The following is a 14,041-nucleotide window of genomic DNA, read 5'->3' on the forward strand; positions in this document are numbered from 1 at the left end:
CTACAGCCGCCACTGATGTCTACTCACGGCCGAGCACGTCGACCCACACCTGCTTCACCATGGCCTCGGCCCTTGCTTCGGGCGACTCGTCGCCGCTCTCGCGGGCGGGGAGCGAGGCGAACACCGACGACTCAATGTTGGCCGCCAGTGGCTCGAGGTGGGGTGCGTAGAGGCGCACAAACTCGCGCCACCAGCCCCAGCGCGCGCGCAGGTGCCACGCGCCGGTCTCACCACTGTCGAGCAGCGTGAGCACGGCCTTGAGGCCCAACGAGTCGGATGAAGGCGCGTACACCCATGGCAGGAGCTCGGCAGCGAACCTCCTAACCACCGACGCAAACACCTTCTCGAGGCGGTTGGTCTGGAGGTCGAGGGACGCCTGCGCATCACGCGACTCGCGCGAGCGCTCCAACATCGTCTCGTCCTCGTCTCCCTCGTCGTCTCCAACGCCCTCGCCACGCTCGAGGCGCTCGGCTGCACGACGAGCACGGGCAACCTCATCGGCCTTGTCAACGGCACGGAGGCGGCGGCGCACAGCCACAACTCTGCCGACGACCTTGTCCAGGGTCATGCGAAGCATCTCCCACTTGTCGCCATCCGTCCAGCCGTCACCCTTGTCGGTGCTGTTGGTCGACTCGTCCGAGAAGATCCAGTCGACAACGTCCAAGGGCTCGAGGATGCCGTACTGGAGGTATTTGTCGACCGTGATCAGACGCTGCTGGCTCGAGTTGCGCCAGAACGACTGGACGGCGTCGAGGAGGACGCGCCGGGAGGCAAAGTCGGGGCTCAGATGCCTCAACACGTCGAGGTAACGCTCGGTAGCGTTGAGGAAATGCGAGAAGGAGCGCGAACCCAAATGCAAGATGGTCTCGGCGGCCATAAGGAGAACCTTAGGAGAGATGTCTCCTGATTCCAACCGAGCGCCAGGGATGCTGTCGAGGTAGTCCTTGACCTCGTTGGGCGCAACCTTTTGTTTCAAGAGGCGGAGCAGGTGCTCAGCCTCGACATGCAAGGCGTTGTCCTTGTCCTCGTAGACCCAGACCTCGTCGGGGGCATCCTCTGAGACAACACCCGCCTCGGGAGGGAGCATGGGGTCGGGGAGAGTCTGGAGGATGCGGTCGTGGTACGCGAGGCGAATCTCAAGCTCGACGACACGGCGCATGAAGGCGCGTCGTGGGTGCGAGGCTGGGAGCTCGAGGTCGGGGATCCACTCCTTCCACATCCACTGGAAACCGAAGTTGCTGAGGTGCACAGCGAACCAGTCTGACGCGCGCTTGGCAATCTCAACGTCGAGGCCGTCATGGCCGAGCAGGGTGAAGAGCTTGCGCACACCGCGGCCGACGGGCGGGGCGACCGTGCTTGGGCTCAGCTTGCACAGCTCGGTGATGGCCGAGTAGAAGTAGATGGGTTTGTGAGGCGCCTTGGGGAGGGCAAAGTACGAGGCGAGGACGGTGCCGACGATCGACGACTCGAGCGAGTAGGTCGACTCCGAGTCCTCAGACTTGAAGGTGCCAGGGGGAAGGAATCGCGGCAGGGCAAGAAGGAGGCGGGCGCACTCCTTGCGGTTGACCTCGAAGATGGAGACCATGTCGAGGATGAGGCTGCGGAGGGTCCAGCCAGTGACGCTGTCAGGGCTGGGCACCACCTGGCAGGTTAGCGGACTCTCTGATCCCCTGAACCTACATCATCGGCAAAGAGACGGAGACCACCTGTCTGGCCCTCGCCAGCCTGGGGGTTCTGCTCATCGACGTCGTACATCTCTGGGGGCATGTAGACGGCGGTGAGGAGGAAGGGGTCGCTGTCGGGGGCCGGGAGGGCCTCGTACGGACGGAGGAGGATCTCGGGCGGGTTGTAGTCCGAGTCGCGGAGCGCATGCAGCACCGTGAGGAGCTCGGCGAGAGTCTGGAGAGTTAGCTTAACCGCGGGCGTCATAACTCACGTCGGCGTACGGCTCGGCCACCTCGCCAACAGGGAGGATCGGCGAGAGGGGGTTGGCGAGGTCGCGCGATCCGGGACGGGCGAGGATGAAGCCCTCGATGCTGCTGATGAGCGCCTCGACTTCCTCGGGGTACGCGGGGTACAGCGACGACGCGGAGCGGATGAGGCCCTCGCCGACGGCGCGGACAGCACGCTCGGAGCGGTCGCCGCCGCCGCCGACCTCGTTGAGGACGGACAGGAGACCCTTGTACACGTCGATCAGGGAGGTGGGGTTGACGAGGCCCGGCGCGACGAGGAGCGAGAGGAACTGTAGCTAAGGGGTTAGTCTTGCACTATGAACTAACCCACCAGAAGACGGGCTGAGAGCCACTCGCGCCCCTCGACGGCGGCACGGAAGCTCTTGCCAATGTCCTCGAGCACCTCGCGGGCAAACTGCGGCTCGCTGTCGTCGGCCTTGCGCTTCTCGCCGACCTGCGCGTCATCCGCAGGCGCCTCCTCGTCCTCGGGGTCGCGGTAGCCCAGCTGGAGGAGGAGCGAGACGTAGTGGTGGTGCTTGTACGGCTGCTCTGTGATTCTGAGGGTTAGGAAGTTGCCGATACCCCAACCCACCCATAGCGGAATCCGTCGAGCACGCCCTGCGAGCCCTCGCGCCACTGCCGGCGGAGCACCTTTGCAAGGCGGGGCGGGTCCTCGACAGCGTCGTAGTCCTGCTCGTTAGGCACGCTGCCTCACAACTGCAACCCACCTCGTCGTCGCCGAGCTTGAGCACCATCTTGCGCAATCGCACCGCGGTCGTCTCGGGCGCTGAGCGTGCAGGGCCGCCACCGCCGCGTGGTCCTCGCCCACGGTCATCTGAGGGCTTAGCAGCTGCCGAGGGTCGCAGGATTGGCTCAACTCACTGCGTCGTCCACGGCCACCACCACCACCGTATCCACCGCCGTAACCACCGCCGTAACCACCGCCTCCTCCGCCGTAGCCACCTCCGCCCCCTCCGTAGCCACCACCGTAGCCGCCACCGCCACCGCCGTATCCGCCTCCACCGCCGCCGTAGCCGTTTTGGAAGCTCATGTCGTCTGTAGATGGGGGTGACAACCACAACAAGCAGTGTGTGACTTCGTTTCTTGGCCGAGATGAACTTAGTTGTCTAGACGGGATCAATTTTGGCTGGGCCGATTTTTTGCCAGTGACGTTTGTTTTGGACGAAATGGCCAACCTCCACTTTGCTCCTCCAGTCCTTCCTCGACGACACGACCCAGACGATATCCACCACAATGGGGCCCAAGGCGGCAGCAGCAAAGGTCTGCGAGGTGTGCGAGGTGCAGACATCAAAGTATCGGTGCTCGGCATGTCCAGTGAGGTAGTGAGTTGGCTGCCGTACATCGGTGAGAGTAGCTGACATCTCCAGTTGCTCAGTCGCGTGTTACAAGACGCACAAGGGTGGGTCTGCTAGAAAAGCCTTGGGACTAGCTGACCACCCAGACGGTGCATGTGTGGCGACTTCAGCAGGAGCATCAGCCCCAGCACCTTCCCTCGAGCCCGACTCTACCGCCTCCACCTCGCAAGCAGCCGACCCCACAGCCGAGGCCGCAACCGCCCCAGCCCCAGCACCAGAAGCAGCACCACCTGCCCCCCTCCGCCCCCTCACCTCCCTCAAGTGGCCACCAGAGCCCGACGAGTCGATCTTCACGGACCCGCTGAAGCGCGATGACCCCAAGCCGCTGCGGCAGGCCGAGCTGGAGCGCATCGCCACGTCGGCACCGCTGCGCGAGCTCCTCGCCGAGCCTGCGCTGATCAAGGTCCTCTCTGCGCTCGACACCCTCCCGACCTTGAAGGCGCGGCACGCGGCACTGGCGCGCGTGCTCGGTGTCGACGGCGAGAGCTTGGCACGACCGGCTGCGCGCGCACTCCTGAGCCGCGACTCGCCGCCGCCACTGGGCGACCTCATCGCTGGCGTCGGAGGAGCGGCTAGTCAGGGCGACGACTGGGGAGCCGACGGCTGGTGGCTCGGGGATGGGGAGCGTGTGTGGGTCGGCCCCGAAGAGCGCCGCCTCATGCGTCTCTGGGCCGGAGTCGTCGTCGGCGCGATCGACGAAGGCGAGGGCGCATGGGGCTCTGGCGGACTCGAGTGGGAAGTGTAAGCATGTACGCGATGGTTAGAGCGCAACTCTGGCGCTGCCCTCGCAAAACGGATGAATTCCGGCCGGCTGACCTCTGACCCCACTAACCAAGATGAACCTGGGCACTGATACATTGACACCTACACTGGACTGTTTACTCGACCTTCCGCCTCCCCTTCCTCAGCGTCCCGTACCTCAGTCTCCGGGAACGCAGACAACGTCGCCAGCGTGGCAGTCTGCCGCCTCCACCGATCCACCTGCGCTCTCCGCTCAGCCGCCTCGGCCCTCTCCTCCCCCTCCCACGCATGCTTCCACGGCAAGCGGCCATCATCCGCCCGGCGCACGCGCCGCCGCACGCCGGCAAAGCACACGCGCACGCACTGCGTGTAGTGCCACGATGCTAGGCGGCTAGACGGCCGCTCCCAGTCGGGACCGGACACTGTGATCTCCTTCCCATGGCACGCTGTATACGCCGCGTCCAGCGCCGCGCCGAGGGGGTTGGTCTCGTCCCCGCCCAGTGGGGGCGTGAAGAAGTGGCACACCCACGTCTCCTCTTTCTCCTCTTCCTCCTCTCCCTCCTTCCCCCCCTCAATCGTCCCCTCGCTCGCCCCGCCGAGGGGGTAGAAGGCAAAGTTGTGCTTCGCGTACTCTGCCGCCAAGTGCCGGTCAAGCATGACCCCGTTAGCTGGGTGGTTGGGGGAGCACATGCGCACGCGCGCAATGTTCGTCAGCTCTTTCTGATACCGTCAGCCAGCCTGTGCCGTCTGTCCAATGTGGCAGCTTACCCCGCTGAGACCCTTGGACGCGAGGTAAGTCGGCTCGGCGAGGCGCGATCGGCCCGTCACGACGCATCGGCCCTTGCCACGCACCGCGACGGCGACGTAGAAGTCGTCCTGGCGTCAGCTCGCCCACCCGCCGCGCGACGCACCGACTCGGTCGTGAGGAACGTGCCTGCGCTGCCCATATCCGACGAGTGGACCGAGCGGAACTCCCTCTCCATCGGGGGCGGGGGCGCGTAGAACTCAGCTTCCTGGGGAACGAGCCCCAGTGCGCCGAGCCCGCCGGCGCGCCAGCCGAGCGTGTAGCTTCCTGCCTGTGGCGGTGCGTCCAAGTCCAGGTCCACCGCCGCGCCGTTGCCGTCGTCGGCGTGCACGCTCGGCGCGGCGCGACTAAAGTCCACGCCGCACCGGCGCGCCACGATGTCCAGGATGTACGCCCATGTGTTCGTCTTGGACTGCGTGAGGAACGCGCTCGGGATGCGCGCTAGGTTTGCGCCGGTCGCGCTGTAGATGTCGACCGTGTCGCGTCCCCAGAAGTGGGAGGGCGGCCTGCCGTCGCGCATTGTGGGATGGGTGGGTTGTGAGTATATTGCCTGCTGCTACCATACGTGCCGACCAACGTCGCCGTCATAGGGCCGTCATCTGTTCGCAGTTTTGAGACCCCTCTGAGACACAAACTCATCTGTTGGCGATTCGTGGCCCAGTTTTTGCCCCCTAACACGCTGACCCTATCAACCTCCCTAACCTGCATGCGTCTATAGGAAGTGTATCGTGAAAACAAGTCGTGTCATCTACGTCAATGGGTCTCAGAAATCCTGACGACAACTTGTCCGTGCAGGTGACGGTGGGGCGCGGTCGGCAATTCCGGTAGCCCACTGTACCGTCATCCCTCATGACCGTCTCTTCGGCCCACCATGCGTGATCGTCTAGCGCGGCGAGTGAGACGGCGAGAAGAACCACGACTCTGAAGGATTGTCAGCACCACTCAAACAAACACCACACCCCACTCACGTCGCTTGGCACTCGCCGCACTCTCGTCCTGGATTCTTGTCAAGGGGTTGGCACTCGAGAACACGGGCTGCGCAGCCTGCGCGCCACCACCACCACCGCGCAATGGCTTGGCGATGCGCGCGTGGTTGTACGATTGTTGTTGCTGAGCCTGGACCTCGGCGAGGCGCTCGCGGATGGCCTGGATCTGCGTCTCGTAGCGCTGGTTCTTCTGCTGCAGCCGGGCATCGGCCTCGTTGAGCAGCGTCTCGAGGTTCTGGATACGCTCGTTACGCGTGATGAGCTTGCGCTCGGCGATTCCGACCTCCTTCTTGAGCGACGTGTTCTGCTCGACGAGCTGCTTCTGGACAACGTTGAGCGCGTCGAGGTTGTGCTCGAGGAACTCGAGCTTGCGCTGCTGGGCGCGCGAGTTGGCCGAACGGGCAATAACCTTGTACTGCTCGCGCACCTCGTCGAGCTGCATCTCGAGTTCGACGACCTGGGGGCGTCAGCAGGGAACGAACGGCGTGGTAGGTCGGGGCCTGCAACTGCTGGCCACCACACGCCTGCGCATGAGCACAGGGCGTGACCTGCGCAATTGCGCAACACAACGCTTCTCACTCACCTTCTCGCAGCGGTTCTGGAGATCCTTCATCAAGCTCTTCTTGATGATCTCAAACTCGGCGTACTGAATCTCGTGCTGCTTGCGGCTGCGCTCGAGCTCGCGGGTAGCGTTGGCAAACGTCTCGCCGTCCTCGATGCCGGCCGACGCAGACGTGAGGGCGCGGTTGAGCTCCTCGTTGGAGAGCTTGTATGACTCGATCGTGCTCTGGAGGCGGCGGATCTCGGCCGCGCGGCTCTCGGCGCGCTCGGTGAGGCCGGCAATCTCGCCGCGGAGAAGCTCCTCCTGCGCGGCAAACTTGGCCTCGAACTGCGACTTGATGTCGGCGACCGCGACGGACTGCGACGACGTCGTCTTCTCAAGCAGCTCCTCGTACGCGTCGTCGCGCTTGCCGAGCAGCTTCTCGACCTCCTGGCGGCGCTTGCTCTGCAGCTCTGCCTCCTCCTGGCCCACGCGGATGCGCTCCTGCAGATCGCGGATGAGCTCCTGGTTCTCGGCGAGGTGCGAGCGGATAAGCTCGCGGGTCTGGCCGCTGATCTCGGCCTCCTTGCCAGCGTCCTTGAGCTTGTCAAAGTCCTTGAGGAGTTCGCGGAGCTTTTCGCCAGCAGGGTCGAGGTGAGCACCGCCCATGTCGATCTTGGACAGCATCTCGTTGAGCATCTCCTGCTTGCGCTTCTCCTTCTCCTCCTCCTTTTCGCGCGACTGGACCTTCTTGAGCTCCTCGATGTGGGCCTTCTGCTCGTCAATGTCACGCTGGAGCTCTGCCACTCTGTCCTTGTATGTGTCGAGGGTGATGGACGCGTCCTTGGATTCGGACTCGAGGCGGGCGGAGGCGATACGAAGCTCGGACAGCTCGGTCGACATGGCCTTGTTCTCCTTAATGGTAGACGCCTCCTGCTCCTTGAGGTAGGCGATCTCGTCCTTCAGGTCGACCATGAGCTTCTCCTGCGCGGCGAGGGCGCTCTCCCGCTCGGCGAGCTGGTCACTGAGCTCGTTTTCACGCCGCAGGAACTCCTCCTTCTCGTCCTTTTCCAAGCCGACACCAAAGGCGGTGGGTGTTTCGGGCCGGCTCTCGCCAACAGAAGTCTGGGTAGGCGTAGGGCTGCCAGTGGCCAGCTTGCGCGGGGCCGCGGCGGCCTGTGCAGCGGCCAGAGGGATGGTCCAGTTGGCCTGGTCGACCTTGCCGCCGGCACGCCAGATCTTGACCTCCTCCTCGAGGCTGGCGGCGTGCTCGCGCACGGCCGCCAGCTCGGCGACGGTCTTCTTGAGCATGGCCTTGAGCTCGGCGGGTGACAGCTCGACGTTGACGCGTGCCTTGTTCTTGATCGACTTGGCACGCATACCGAAACGGAGGGTGGAGAGGGTCTCAGCCTCGTTGAACGTGGCTGGCGAACAGTTGATAATAAGCGTAGTCCGCGAGTTACCACCGAGCGACTCTTGCAAGATACGCGTGAGCTTGGAGTCACGGTAGGGGATGTGAGTGGACTGCGGGTGTGAGCTGTGCAAATAGCAAGTTTCTCGACAACTCACCTTCCCATCGGTGAGCGAGTTGATGACCATGCCGAGCGCTGACAGACTCTTGTTGATCTTCTTGGCCTCCTCAAGGGTCTGGCCCGACGCGCCCGTCTTGCCGACCTTTTCTGAACCGGCCAAATCGACGAGATACAGGTTACCTGACTTTTGACTGCCCGTGTCCGTGTTGCGTTGGTGGATACCGATGACGAAGATGGAGTGGGAGCGCGACGACTCGGCGTTCATATCTGCGGTGAGTGCGCGTCCTCGGCGTTAACCCACTTGTGGACGAGACGGCACGGCTTGAGCCACCGGCCTTCATGACCTTGAACACCTCGGCCTCGGAGCCGACGTACACGTCTGTCAAGCCCTTGACGTAGACGCCGCGGGTCTTGTCCTCATGAATCGAGAGGTTGTCATTGTGGGCTGGGCGTCAATGCCACGCACACATCTCCGCACTCACGCGCAAGCAAGTCCTTGATACGCTCCATGTAGATCTCCATGTAGCTGACCTTGACCGTGTATTCAATGTTGCTGTCTGCGGACAAGATGGAGGCGAAGATCTGCTCCGTGATACGGGGGATCAAACCCTTGAGCTCCTCATTCTCGATATCCGCGCCCTGGGGGTAAGCTCAGCCAGCCACAGCACCTCGCCTCACCATCATCGCTGGGACCGTCAGCGCCAATGCCAATGCCAATCGCCACACGCTACTCACTGAACGTTTTACCCGAACCCGTCTGACCATAACAGAACAGGGTACCGTTGAAACCGGTCATGACGTCTGCCGGGTGAGCAATAGCAAGGGGCAGGTAGGGGCTTCAGCTTCCCGCAACGACGCACCCTCCACGATGCCCTTGACACCATAGTCGAAGATCTGCTCCTGCTTGGTGTTGGTGTCGAACACGCGGTCAAACGAGAAGCCTGGAGTACATCAGCATGGTGATGGCGGCGGCGCGGTGTGTCTAGGGCCGCCGAGCGAGCGCCTCCACGCCTCCTCTGCACATACCGTCCTTCTCGGGTCCAGCTGGGCGTGTCAGCTCGCTCCCATGCAGACCTGCTGCTCACCCAGCGACTGCCCGTTCTTAAGCAGCACAGTCAGGTCGTCCTCGGTGATGTCGATGCACTTCTCGGACCGGTTCTCAATCTCCATCCGGTTCATGGGTCGGAACCTGTGGGGGCGGGTGTGAGCGAGGCGGGGTGGGGGGTCGGCGGCGCAAGGGCCCGGGCGGGGTGCTGCGTGTCGTGCCGGCTCTGGCACTCGCCATCTCCACTCCAGTACTCACCGACACACGACCTGCGCGTCAGCTCGGCTCCAACGGCGACACATACCTTGATATTGTTCCCCGACATGGTGGCGGCTGCAACGCGGGGGAAGGTGCGATGCGCAACAAGTGTTGATCAACCGATCGGTGCTCTATGCGCTATGCTCTCTCTCTCGCCGGCGTCGGCCTGCGGCGGAGGATGCAAGGGGAGAAAGGCTCGGCGTTCACCTCTGTGTAGGTGAGATTCGGGGGGGTTGGTGTCCGACTGCGTGCCGCCGCGGGTGCTAGCGTCGATGTGGTAGGTGGTGTTAAATGAGAAGTGTGTTGCCGTGGTTGTTGTCGTCTACAAGGCGGCTAAAGTCAATGCGCGCGCGTTGTCCCTGCCCTGCCTCGTCCCACGTCACACTTTTGCCACGTGACGCGTCCTCCCAATACGGCCAATACAAATAAACAGTAACGCGGCGTGCCTAAAGAGCCCTTCCACCCTTTCAACGCCCATCCTAATCATCGTCGGTAACTGACCGCACTTGCAGTCCCGACTTTTTCCTCAACGACAACGGCCCGCCTCGACTTGATCATCACACACACACACTCTCTCTCACTCAACCCCCACCGCCAGCAGCAATGTCCCGCGCATCAAAAGTATTCTTCGGCACCTCGATGGTGTTCATGTGCGCAACAGTCTACGGCGTCCACTGGCTGCAGAAGCGCGAGTCGGACGTGAGTGGCGTCGAGTTGTCCCGCTGGTGGTCTGCATACTGACACTCCCTCGCAGAACATGTACCTCGGCGTCCTGCGCGACGAGGAGCGCGTCAACGCCAAGAAGCTCGCCCAGGTCCAGCAACCCGCCGCTGTCGTCGACGAGGACTGCGCTACGTGCATCATCTCGCCCCCGCCCCAGCTCCTCGAGGCGCAGACCAAGGAGCAGCGTGCGCGTGAGCGGGCGGCTAGATTGGCAGAGTACGAGGCGCAGAAGGGCTTGGCGGTGCGTCTGGAGGCGGCAGAGAGCAAGACGGCGGCGCCTCAGCGATTGGTGTAGGCCAAGCATCGACGACGGACGACGGCGCCGCGACGGCGCCGGGGACAACATCAACAGCATCACACATTCAATACTCCACAACCCCCACTCATTACCATCTATTCCTGCCTACCCCCCATACTGGCTAAAGTCAATGCATTTCATCCAATTCGTACAGGGAACCCGCTCTCTCATCGCCCAATCGCGCCTCACTCTCCACGACACAACGGCACCTCTCACAGGCTCCTCCCCCCACGCCCAAGCTCCACGGGACGCTCGTCGCCTGCCGCCACATTTGCGCACCACCCCGTCATTATGTTTGGGGGGAGGGTTGGGTAGTGAACAATCGGGGACTTGCGGATATGACTGGTCCGCACAAGAGAAGAGAGTAGACATTAGAGGGGAATTGGCGGCGACGGCGTCGTTTGGTGCGGCTCAGAGAACAAGGGAGCTTAGGGGGATCGAGAGAGAGAGAACATGACAGGCGGCCGGGCGATGCTGAACGGAGGTAGGGAAAATCAATCTCGAAAGCGGGCGGCGAATCAGTCGAGGCTGATACGGAGTTCCTCCAACGGAATTGGCTGGAAGTCGTCAATGTCGATGCCGCGCGAGCGCAGCTCGGCCTCGGCGTGTTTGGGGACCAGCCGGCGGATCAGGTCGGGGCGGGTCGAGAGCTCTGCCCTGGTAAAGTCGAACAAGGCGGGGAGCTCCTTGCCGTTGGGGAGACGGGCGCCTTCCACTCGGAGCTCGTCGAAGAACTGGTGGACGAGAGCCTCGGGCGCGCTGGGATGGGTCAGAACACGTGCTTGGCGCCTCAACTTACGTCAAACGGGCAGTAGGAGTGTACTCTAGGAGATGGGAGATGAGATCAATAGCGTCGGCGGGGGTACGAGGGCGGAACACTTTGGTGAAGGGGTGGGGCTTGATCTGAGGGAACTTGTGCTCCATGTACTGTGTCGCGAGTTAGCACGTGCCAAGGCTGTTGCGACTCACGTTGGGGTTCATCGTCTTGATCTGCTCCCTCGTCGGCGTGCCGAGAACCTTGATGATCTCGACGAGCTGGTCGATGCCCGACTCTCCTGGGAAGAGGGGCTGTCCAAGCATGAGCTCGGCCATGACACATCCAGTAGACCAGATGTCAATGTTGGTGATGTAGTTGGTGGCGCCAAAGATGAGCTCTGGTGCGCGGTAGTAGCGCGAGCAAATGTACGAGACGTTTGGTTCGCCAGCAACGAGAATCTTGGCCGATCCAAAGTCGCAGAGCTTGAGGATGCCAGTGTTGGGGTTAAGGAGGAGGTTCTGGGGCTTGATGTCACGGTGACAGATGCCGACCGAGTGGATGTAGGCCAGGGATCGGAGGAGCTGGTACATGTAGAGCTTGACCTGGAGCATGGGGACAATCTGCTTGAGCTTGGTGTAGTAGCGGAGGCTGCGGTACACCGTCTCGGGGACATACTCGAGGACGAGGTTGAGGTAGACCTCGTCCTTCTGGGACGATGTGAGTAATGGATTCGCGCGCGCCCGCACAGCCTTGCACCACACACCTTGTCACCGTTCGAGTAGAAGAAGGCCTTGAGGTCTACCACGTTGGGGTGGCTGACCAGACGCATAATCTGGAGCTCACGGTTCTGATAGCAGCGTTAGATTGTGCGCCATCGCCCGCGGCTTCTATCTCTCTGCCCACCTTGAATCGCTTGTCCTGGAGCACCTTCTTGATCGCAATCTCCTGTTCGGGAACTTCGGTTCCGTCGGCGAGCTTGGTAGCTATGACGACGATGTCAGCCTTGTGATTTAATCAGTGCGTGCGGCTACGCACGGAGCATCTTGGCGGCAAAGACTACACCAAACGAGCCGTTTCCGACCACCTTGTAGTTTGTGTAGGTGATGGCCATTTCTTGGCCCGACTTGCCCTCGTGGGCGGTGACGGTGACGACCCTGTTCGGGTCATCGTCTGGGAGTGAGCAAGTGATGCCGCGAACGAGGGGCAGTTGGCCAACTCACTGGACACCTTGACGCCGTTTACGACGTTGCTCATAGTGGCAAAGAGTGAGAGCTGTATGATGTGCACGCGACCAGGTGGGAGCGGCGGGACGGGTTAGTGGGGCCAAGGGCGGCGGCGGTGGCCAATTGGTCCGAGTCGCAGTCACAGTCGCACGGTGGGCGGATGGGACCGGCGGGCGGGGGGGGGGCGATGACGGCGGTGGTGGTGGGCAAAGGTGTAGGGGAGCGGCGGTCGCGAGGATGTGCGGCGGCGAAAGGGATGTCAGAGACGGTGGGGTGTGGAGTTGCAAGAGAGCCAGCGTGAAAGCGTGCGTTGCGCGTTGGGGGATTGCGTAGTGGGCCACAGTAGAATAGTGAGCGTTGATGGGCGGAAGGGGCGGAGAAGAGGACGCGCGAAAGCACCAGTCAGCATGGGGTTATATAGCACACTTTGCGAGGCGATGGGGGGGCAATAGAGCGCAGCGCAGAATGTATGGGGAGAACAGGACGCTGTGTGTGGAGGACACCACACCACTGGCGCCCCTCCGACGTGCGCGGCGGCGGCGGCGGCAGCTGCCCCAACGGCAGCCAACTGCAAGCAGCATCCGACGAGCAGGAGCAGCCCAAGTGGGCCGCAGGGGGTCACGCTCGTCGCGGGCAGCAGTAGCAGCACGCATCAACAAGGGTGATGCGCGCGCGCGCGCACGCCGCGGTACGGGACGCCACGGCGTGATGAGCAGGGGTGGTAGTGGATGTGTGATGCGGCGGCGGCGGCGAGTCGCGAGCGAGCGCAACAAGGCCGCGGTGCACGCCTTGCAGTAGTAGCCTGTTCTTGCCCCCCCCTTCCTCGACATGACGCATGACGCACCTTGCGTTGTTTGGCGTGTTGCGCGCCGGCGGGAGGTTGGTTGACGCGTGCGTGGGGGCCGAGGTGGTTGGTCGCGCGCCGAGGGTGGGGCGGTTGAGACGAGGGTGTGTAGCGCTGTTGTGCTTGTGTTTGTTGTTGTGCGCTGTGATGGCGCCGTTGGGTGAGTTGTGGGTCGATGTGGATCGAGTAGAGAGGGGATGTGGTTGTGTGTGTTGGGTTGTGTGTGATGTGTGTTGTAGCAGTCAAGTGGTGGTGGTGATTGTGGTTGGTTGGTTGGCCGTGGTGGTGGTGGTTGGTGGTCGCTGGTTGTTGGAGGTGGCCGTGAGTGGTGGATCGCGGTGATGCTGGCTGCGCTGGGAGGTCGCTGGCTGGCTGGCTGGCTGGCTTGGCTGGGAGAGAGGGGGGGGAAGGAAGGGAGGGAGGGAGGGAGGGGGGGCGGATTGCAGGGTTTAGCGGAGAGGAGAGGTTGTCGGCGCGCAGGCGGCAGAGTCGCAGTGTGCATCAAGGGGCAGCTGACCCCCCACCCGTTCCCTAGAAGACGGCGGCGGCGGCGGCGGCGGAGGCAGCCAGGCAGCCAGGCAGCGAGGCACAGCCAGCCAGCCAGCGAGCCGAGTGAACAGTGGAGGCACCCAGAACACCCACCCACACACACAGAGCCAGCGTCATACCGGGGATTCGGCGAATATGGCTTAGTGGCGGGCGAAACAGTGTGCCCTGCACACGACACACATACCAACGGATCACCATCAACGGAGCACGTCCGCATGCATGCAGGCTGCACGCCGCGCCGAACACCGATACGTGATCCCGGCCTAAGATAGCACTGCATGCATGCACATGCACATGGGCACTGATCGACGACAACGACGAAGGACGACGACGACGCAACCCCCAAACCAAAGCTGCAGCACGCCACACCACAACGCCCACGCCCTCCCTCCCGCCCACATGACCACACCC

The 14,041-nt window shown here is 62.9% G+C and overlaps 6 protein-coding genes across 6 annotated transcripts; 2 read left to right on the plus strand and 4 right to left on the minus strand.

Annotated features, from left to right (window-relative positions):
* Positions 1-19: 19 nt before the first annotated feature.
* On the minus strand, positions 20-3,021 carry ABH1 (Nuclear cap-binding protein subunit 1; the record flags this gene model as incomplete). Its single annotated transcript, XM_062771541.1, has 7 exons — positions 2,835-3,021; positions 2,681-2,787; positions 2,545-2,642; positions 2,284-2,509; positions 1,937-2,248; positions 1,681-1,899; positions 20-1,642 (listed from the first exon to the last, which is right to left on the minus strand). The coding sequence occupies exons 1-7, from the start codon at positions 3,001-3,003 to the stop codon at positions 20-22; spliced, it is 2,754 nt and encodes a 917-aa protein (XP_062627525.1). The 5' UTR covers positions 3,004-3,021.
* Positions 3,022-3,175: 154 nt separating this feature from the next.
* LOC62_03G005017 (uncharacterized protein) lies at positions 3,176-4,073 on the plus strand (the record flags this gene model as incomplete). Its single annotated transcript, XM_062771542.1, has 3 exons — positions 3,176-3,295; positions 3,341-3,372; positions 3,415-4,073. Exons 1-3 carry the CDS (start codon positions 3,207-3,209, stop codon positions 4,071-4,073), a joined length of 780 nt encoding a protein of 259 aa, XP_062627526.1. The 5' UTR covers positions 3,176-3,206.
* A 387-nt stretch (positions 4,074-4,460) lies between these two features.
* Positions 4,461-5,394, minus strand: LOC62_03G005018 (uncharacterized protein; the record flags this gene model as incomplete). The annotated part of the gene is made up of 4 exons (XM_062771543.1): positions 4,461-4,491; positions 4,599-4,789; positions 4,838-4,945; positions 4,981-5,394. 4 exons carry the CDS (start codon positions 5,392-5,394, stop codon positions 4,461-4,463), a joined length of 744 nt encoding a protein of 247 aa, XP_062627527.1.
* A 163-nt stretch (positions 5,395-5,557) lies between these two features.
* On the minus strand, positions 5,558-9,532 carry KINH (Kinesin heavy chain). The gene is given in 13 exon segments (XM_062771544.1): positions 5,558-5,795; positions 5,843-6,317; positions 6,444-7,925; positions 7,971-8,200; positions 8,235-8,378; positions 8,416-8,572; positions 8,660-8,667; positions 8,687-8,734; positions 8,794-8,874; positions 8,960-8,977; positions 9,019-9,122; positions 9,237-9,247; positions 9,283-9,532. The coding sequence occupies 13 exon segments, from the start codon at positions 9,301-9,303 to the stop codon at positions 5,758-5,760; spliced, it is 2,817 nt and encodes a 938-aa protein (XP_062627528.1). The 5' UTR covers positions 9,304-9,532; the 3' UTR covers positions 5,558-5,757.
* Positions 9,533-9,708: 176 nt separating this feature from the next.
* gsk3 (Protein kinase gsk3) lies at positions 9,709-13,466 on the minus strand. Its single transcript, XM_062771546.1, has 9 exons — positions 13,082-13,466; positions 12,235-12,286; positions 12,050-12,184; positions 11,918-11,997; positions 11,778-11,861; positions 11,227-11,721; positions 11,057-11,184; positions 9,991-11,016; positions 9,709-9,935 (listed from the first exon to the last, which is right to left on the minus strand). The coding sequence occupies exons 2-8, from the start codon at positions 12,266-12,268 to the stop codon at positions 10,776-10,778; spliced, it is 1,197 nt and encodes a 398-aa protein (XP_062627530.1). The 5' UTR covers positions 12,269-12,286; positions 13,082-13,466; the 3' UTR covers positions 9,709-9,935; positions 9,991-10,775.
* On the plus strand, positions 9,840-10,254 carry PET117 (Protein, mitochondrial; the record flags this gene model as incomplete). Its single annotated transcript, XM_062771545.1, has 2 exons — positions 9,840-9,935; positions 9,991-10,254. 2 exons carry the CDS (start codon positions 9,840-9,842, stop codon positions 10,252-10,254), a joined length of 360 nt encoding a protein of 119 aa, XP_062627529.1.
* Positions 13,467-14,041: the final 575 nt, after the last annotated feature.

The sequence above is a fragment of the Vanrija pseudolonga genome, chromosome 3 (assembly GCF_020906515.1).
Source record: "Vanrija pseudolonga chromosome 3, complete sequence".
In the NCBI taxonomy this organism is placed as follows: domain Eukaryota; kingdom Fungi; phylum Basidiomycota; class Tremellomycetes; order Trichosporonales; family Trichosporonaceae; genus Vanrija; species Vanrija pseudolonga.

Coding starts and splice junctions, on each gene's coding strand:
- KINH (XM_062771544.1), bottom strand. CDS start 9,303: ATGTCGGGGAACAATATCAAG. Junction 8,735..8,793: donor TGTCAAGGGCATCGTGGAGG/GTGCGTCGTTGC, acceptor CTCACCCGGCAG/ACGTCATGACCGGTTTCAAC. Junction 8,201..8,234: donor CCGTGCCGTCTCGTCCACAA/GTGGGTTAACGC, acceptor CACTCACCGCAG/ATATGAACGCCGAGTCGTCG.
- gsk3 (XM_062771546.1), bottom strand. CDS start 12,268: ATGAGCAACGTCGTAAACGGCGTCAAGGTGTCCA. Junction 11,862..11,917: donor TCCAGGACAAGCGATTCAAG/GTGGGCAGAGAG, acceptor CGCTGCTATCAG/AACCGTGAGCTCCAGATTAT. Junction 11,017..11,056: donor ACTCCTACTGCCCGTTTGAC/GTAAGTTGAGGC, acceptor GACCCATCCCAG/CGCGCCCGAGGCTCTCGTCC.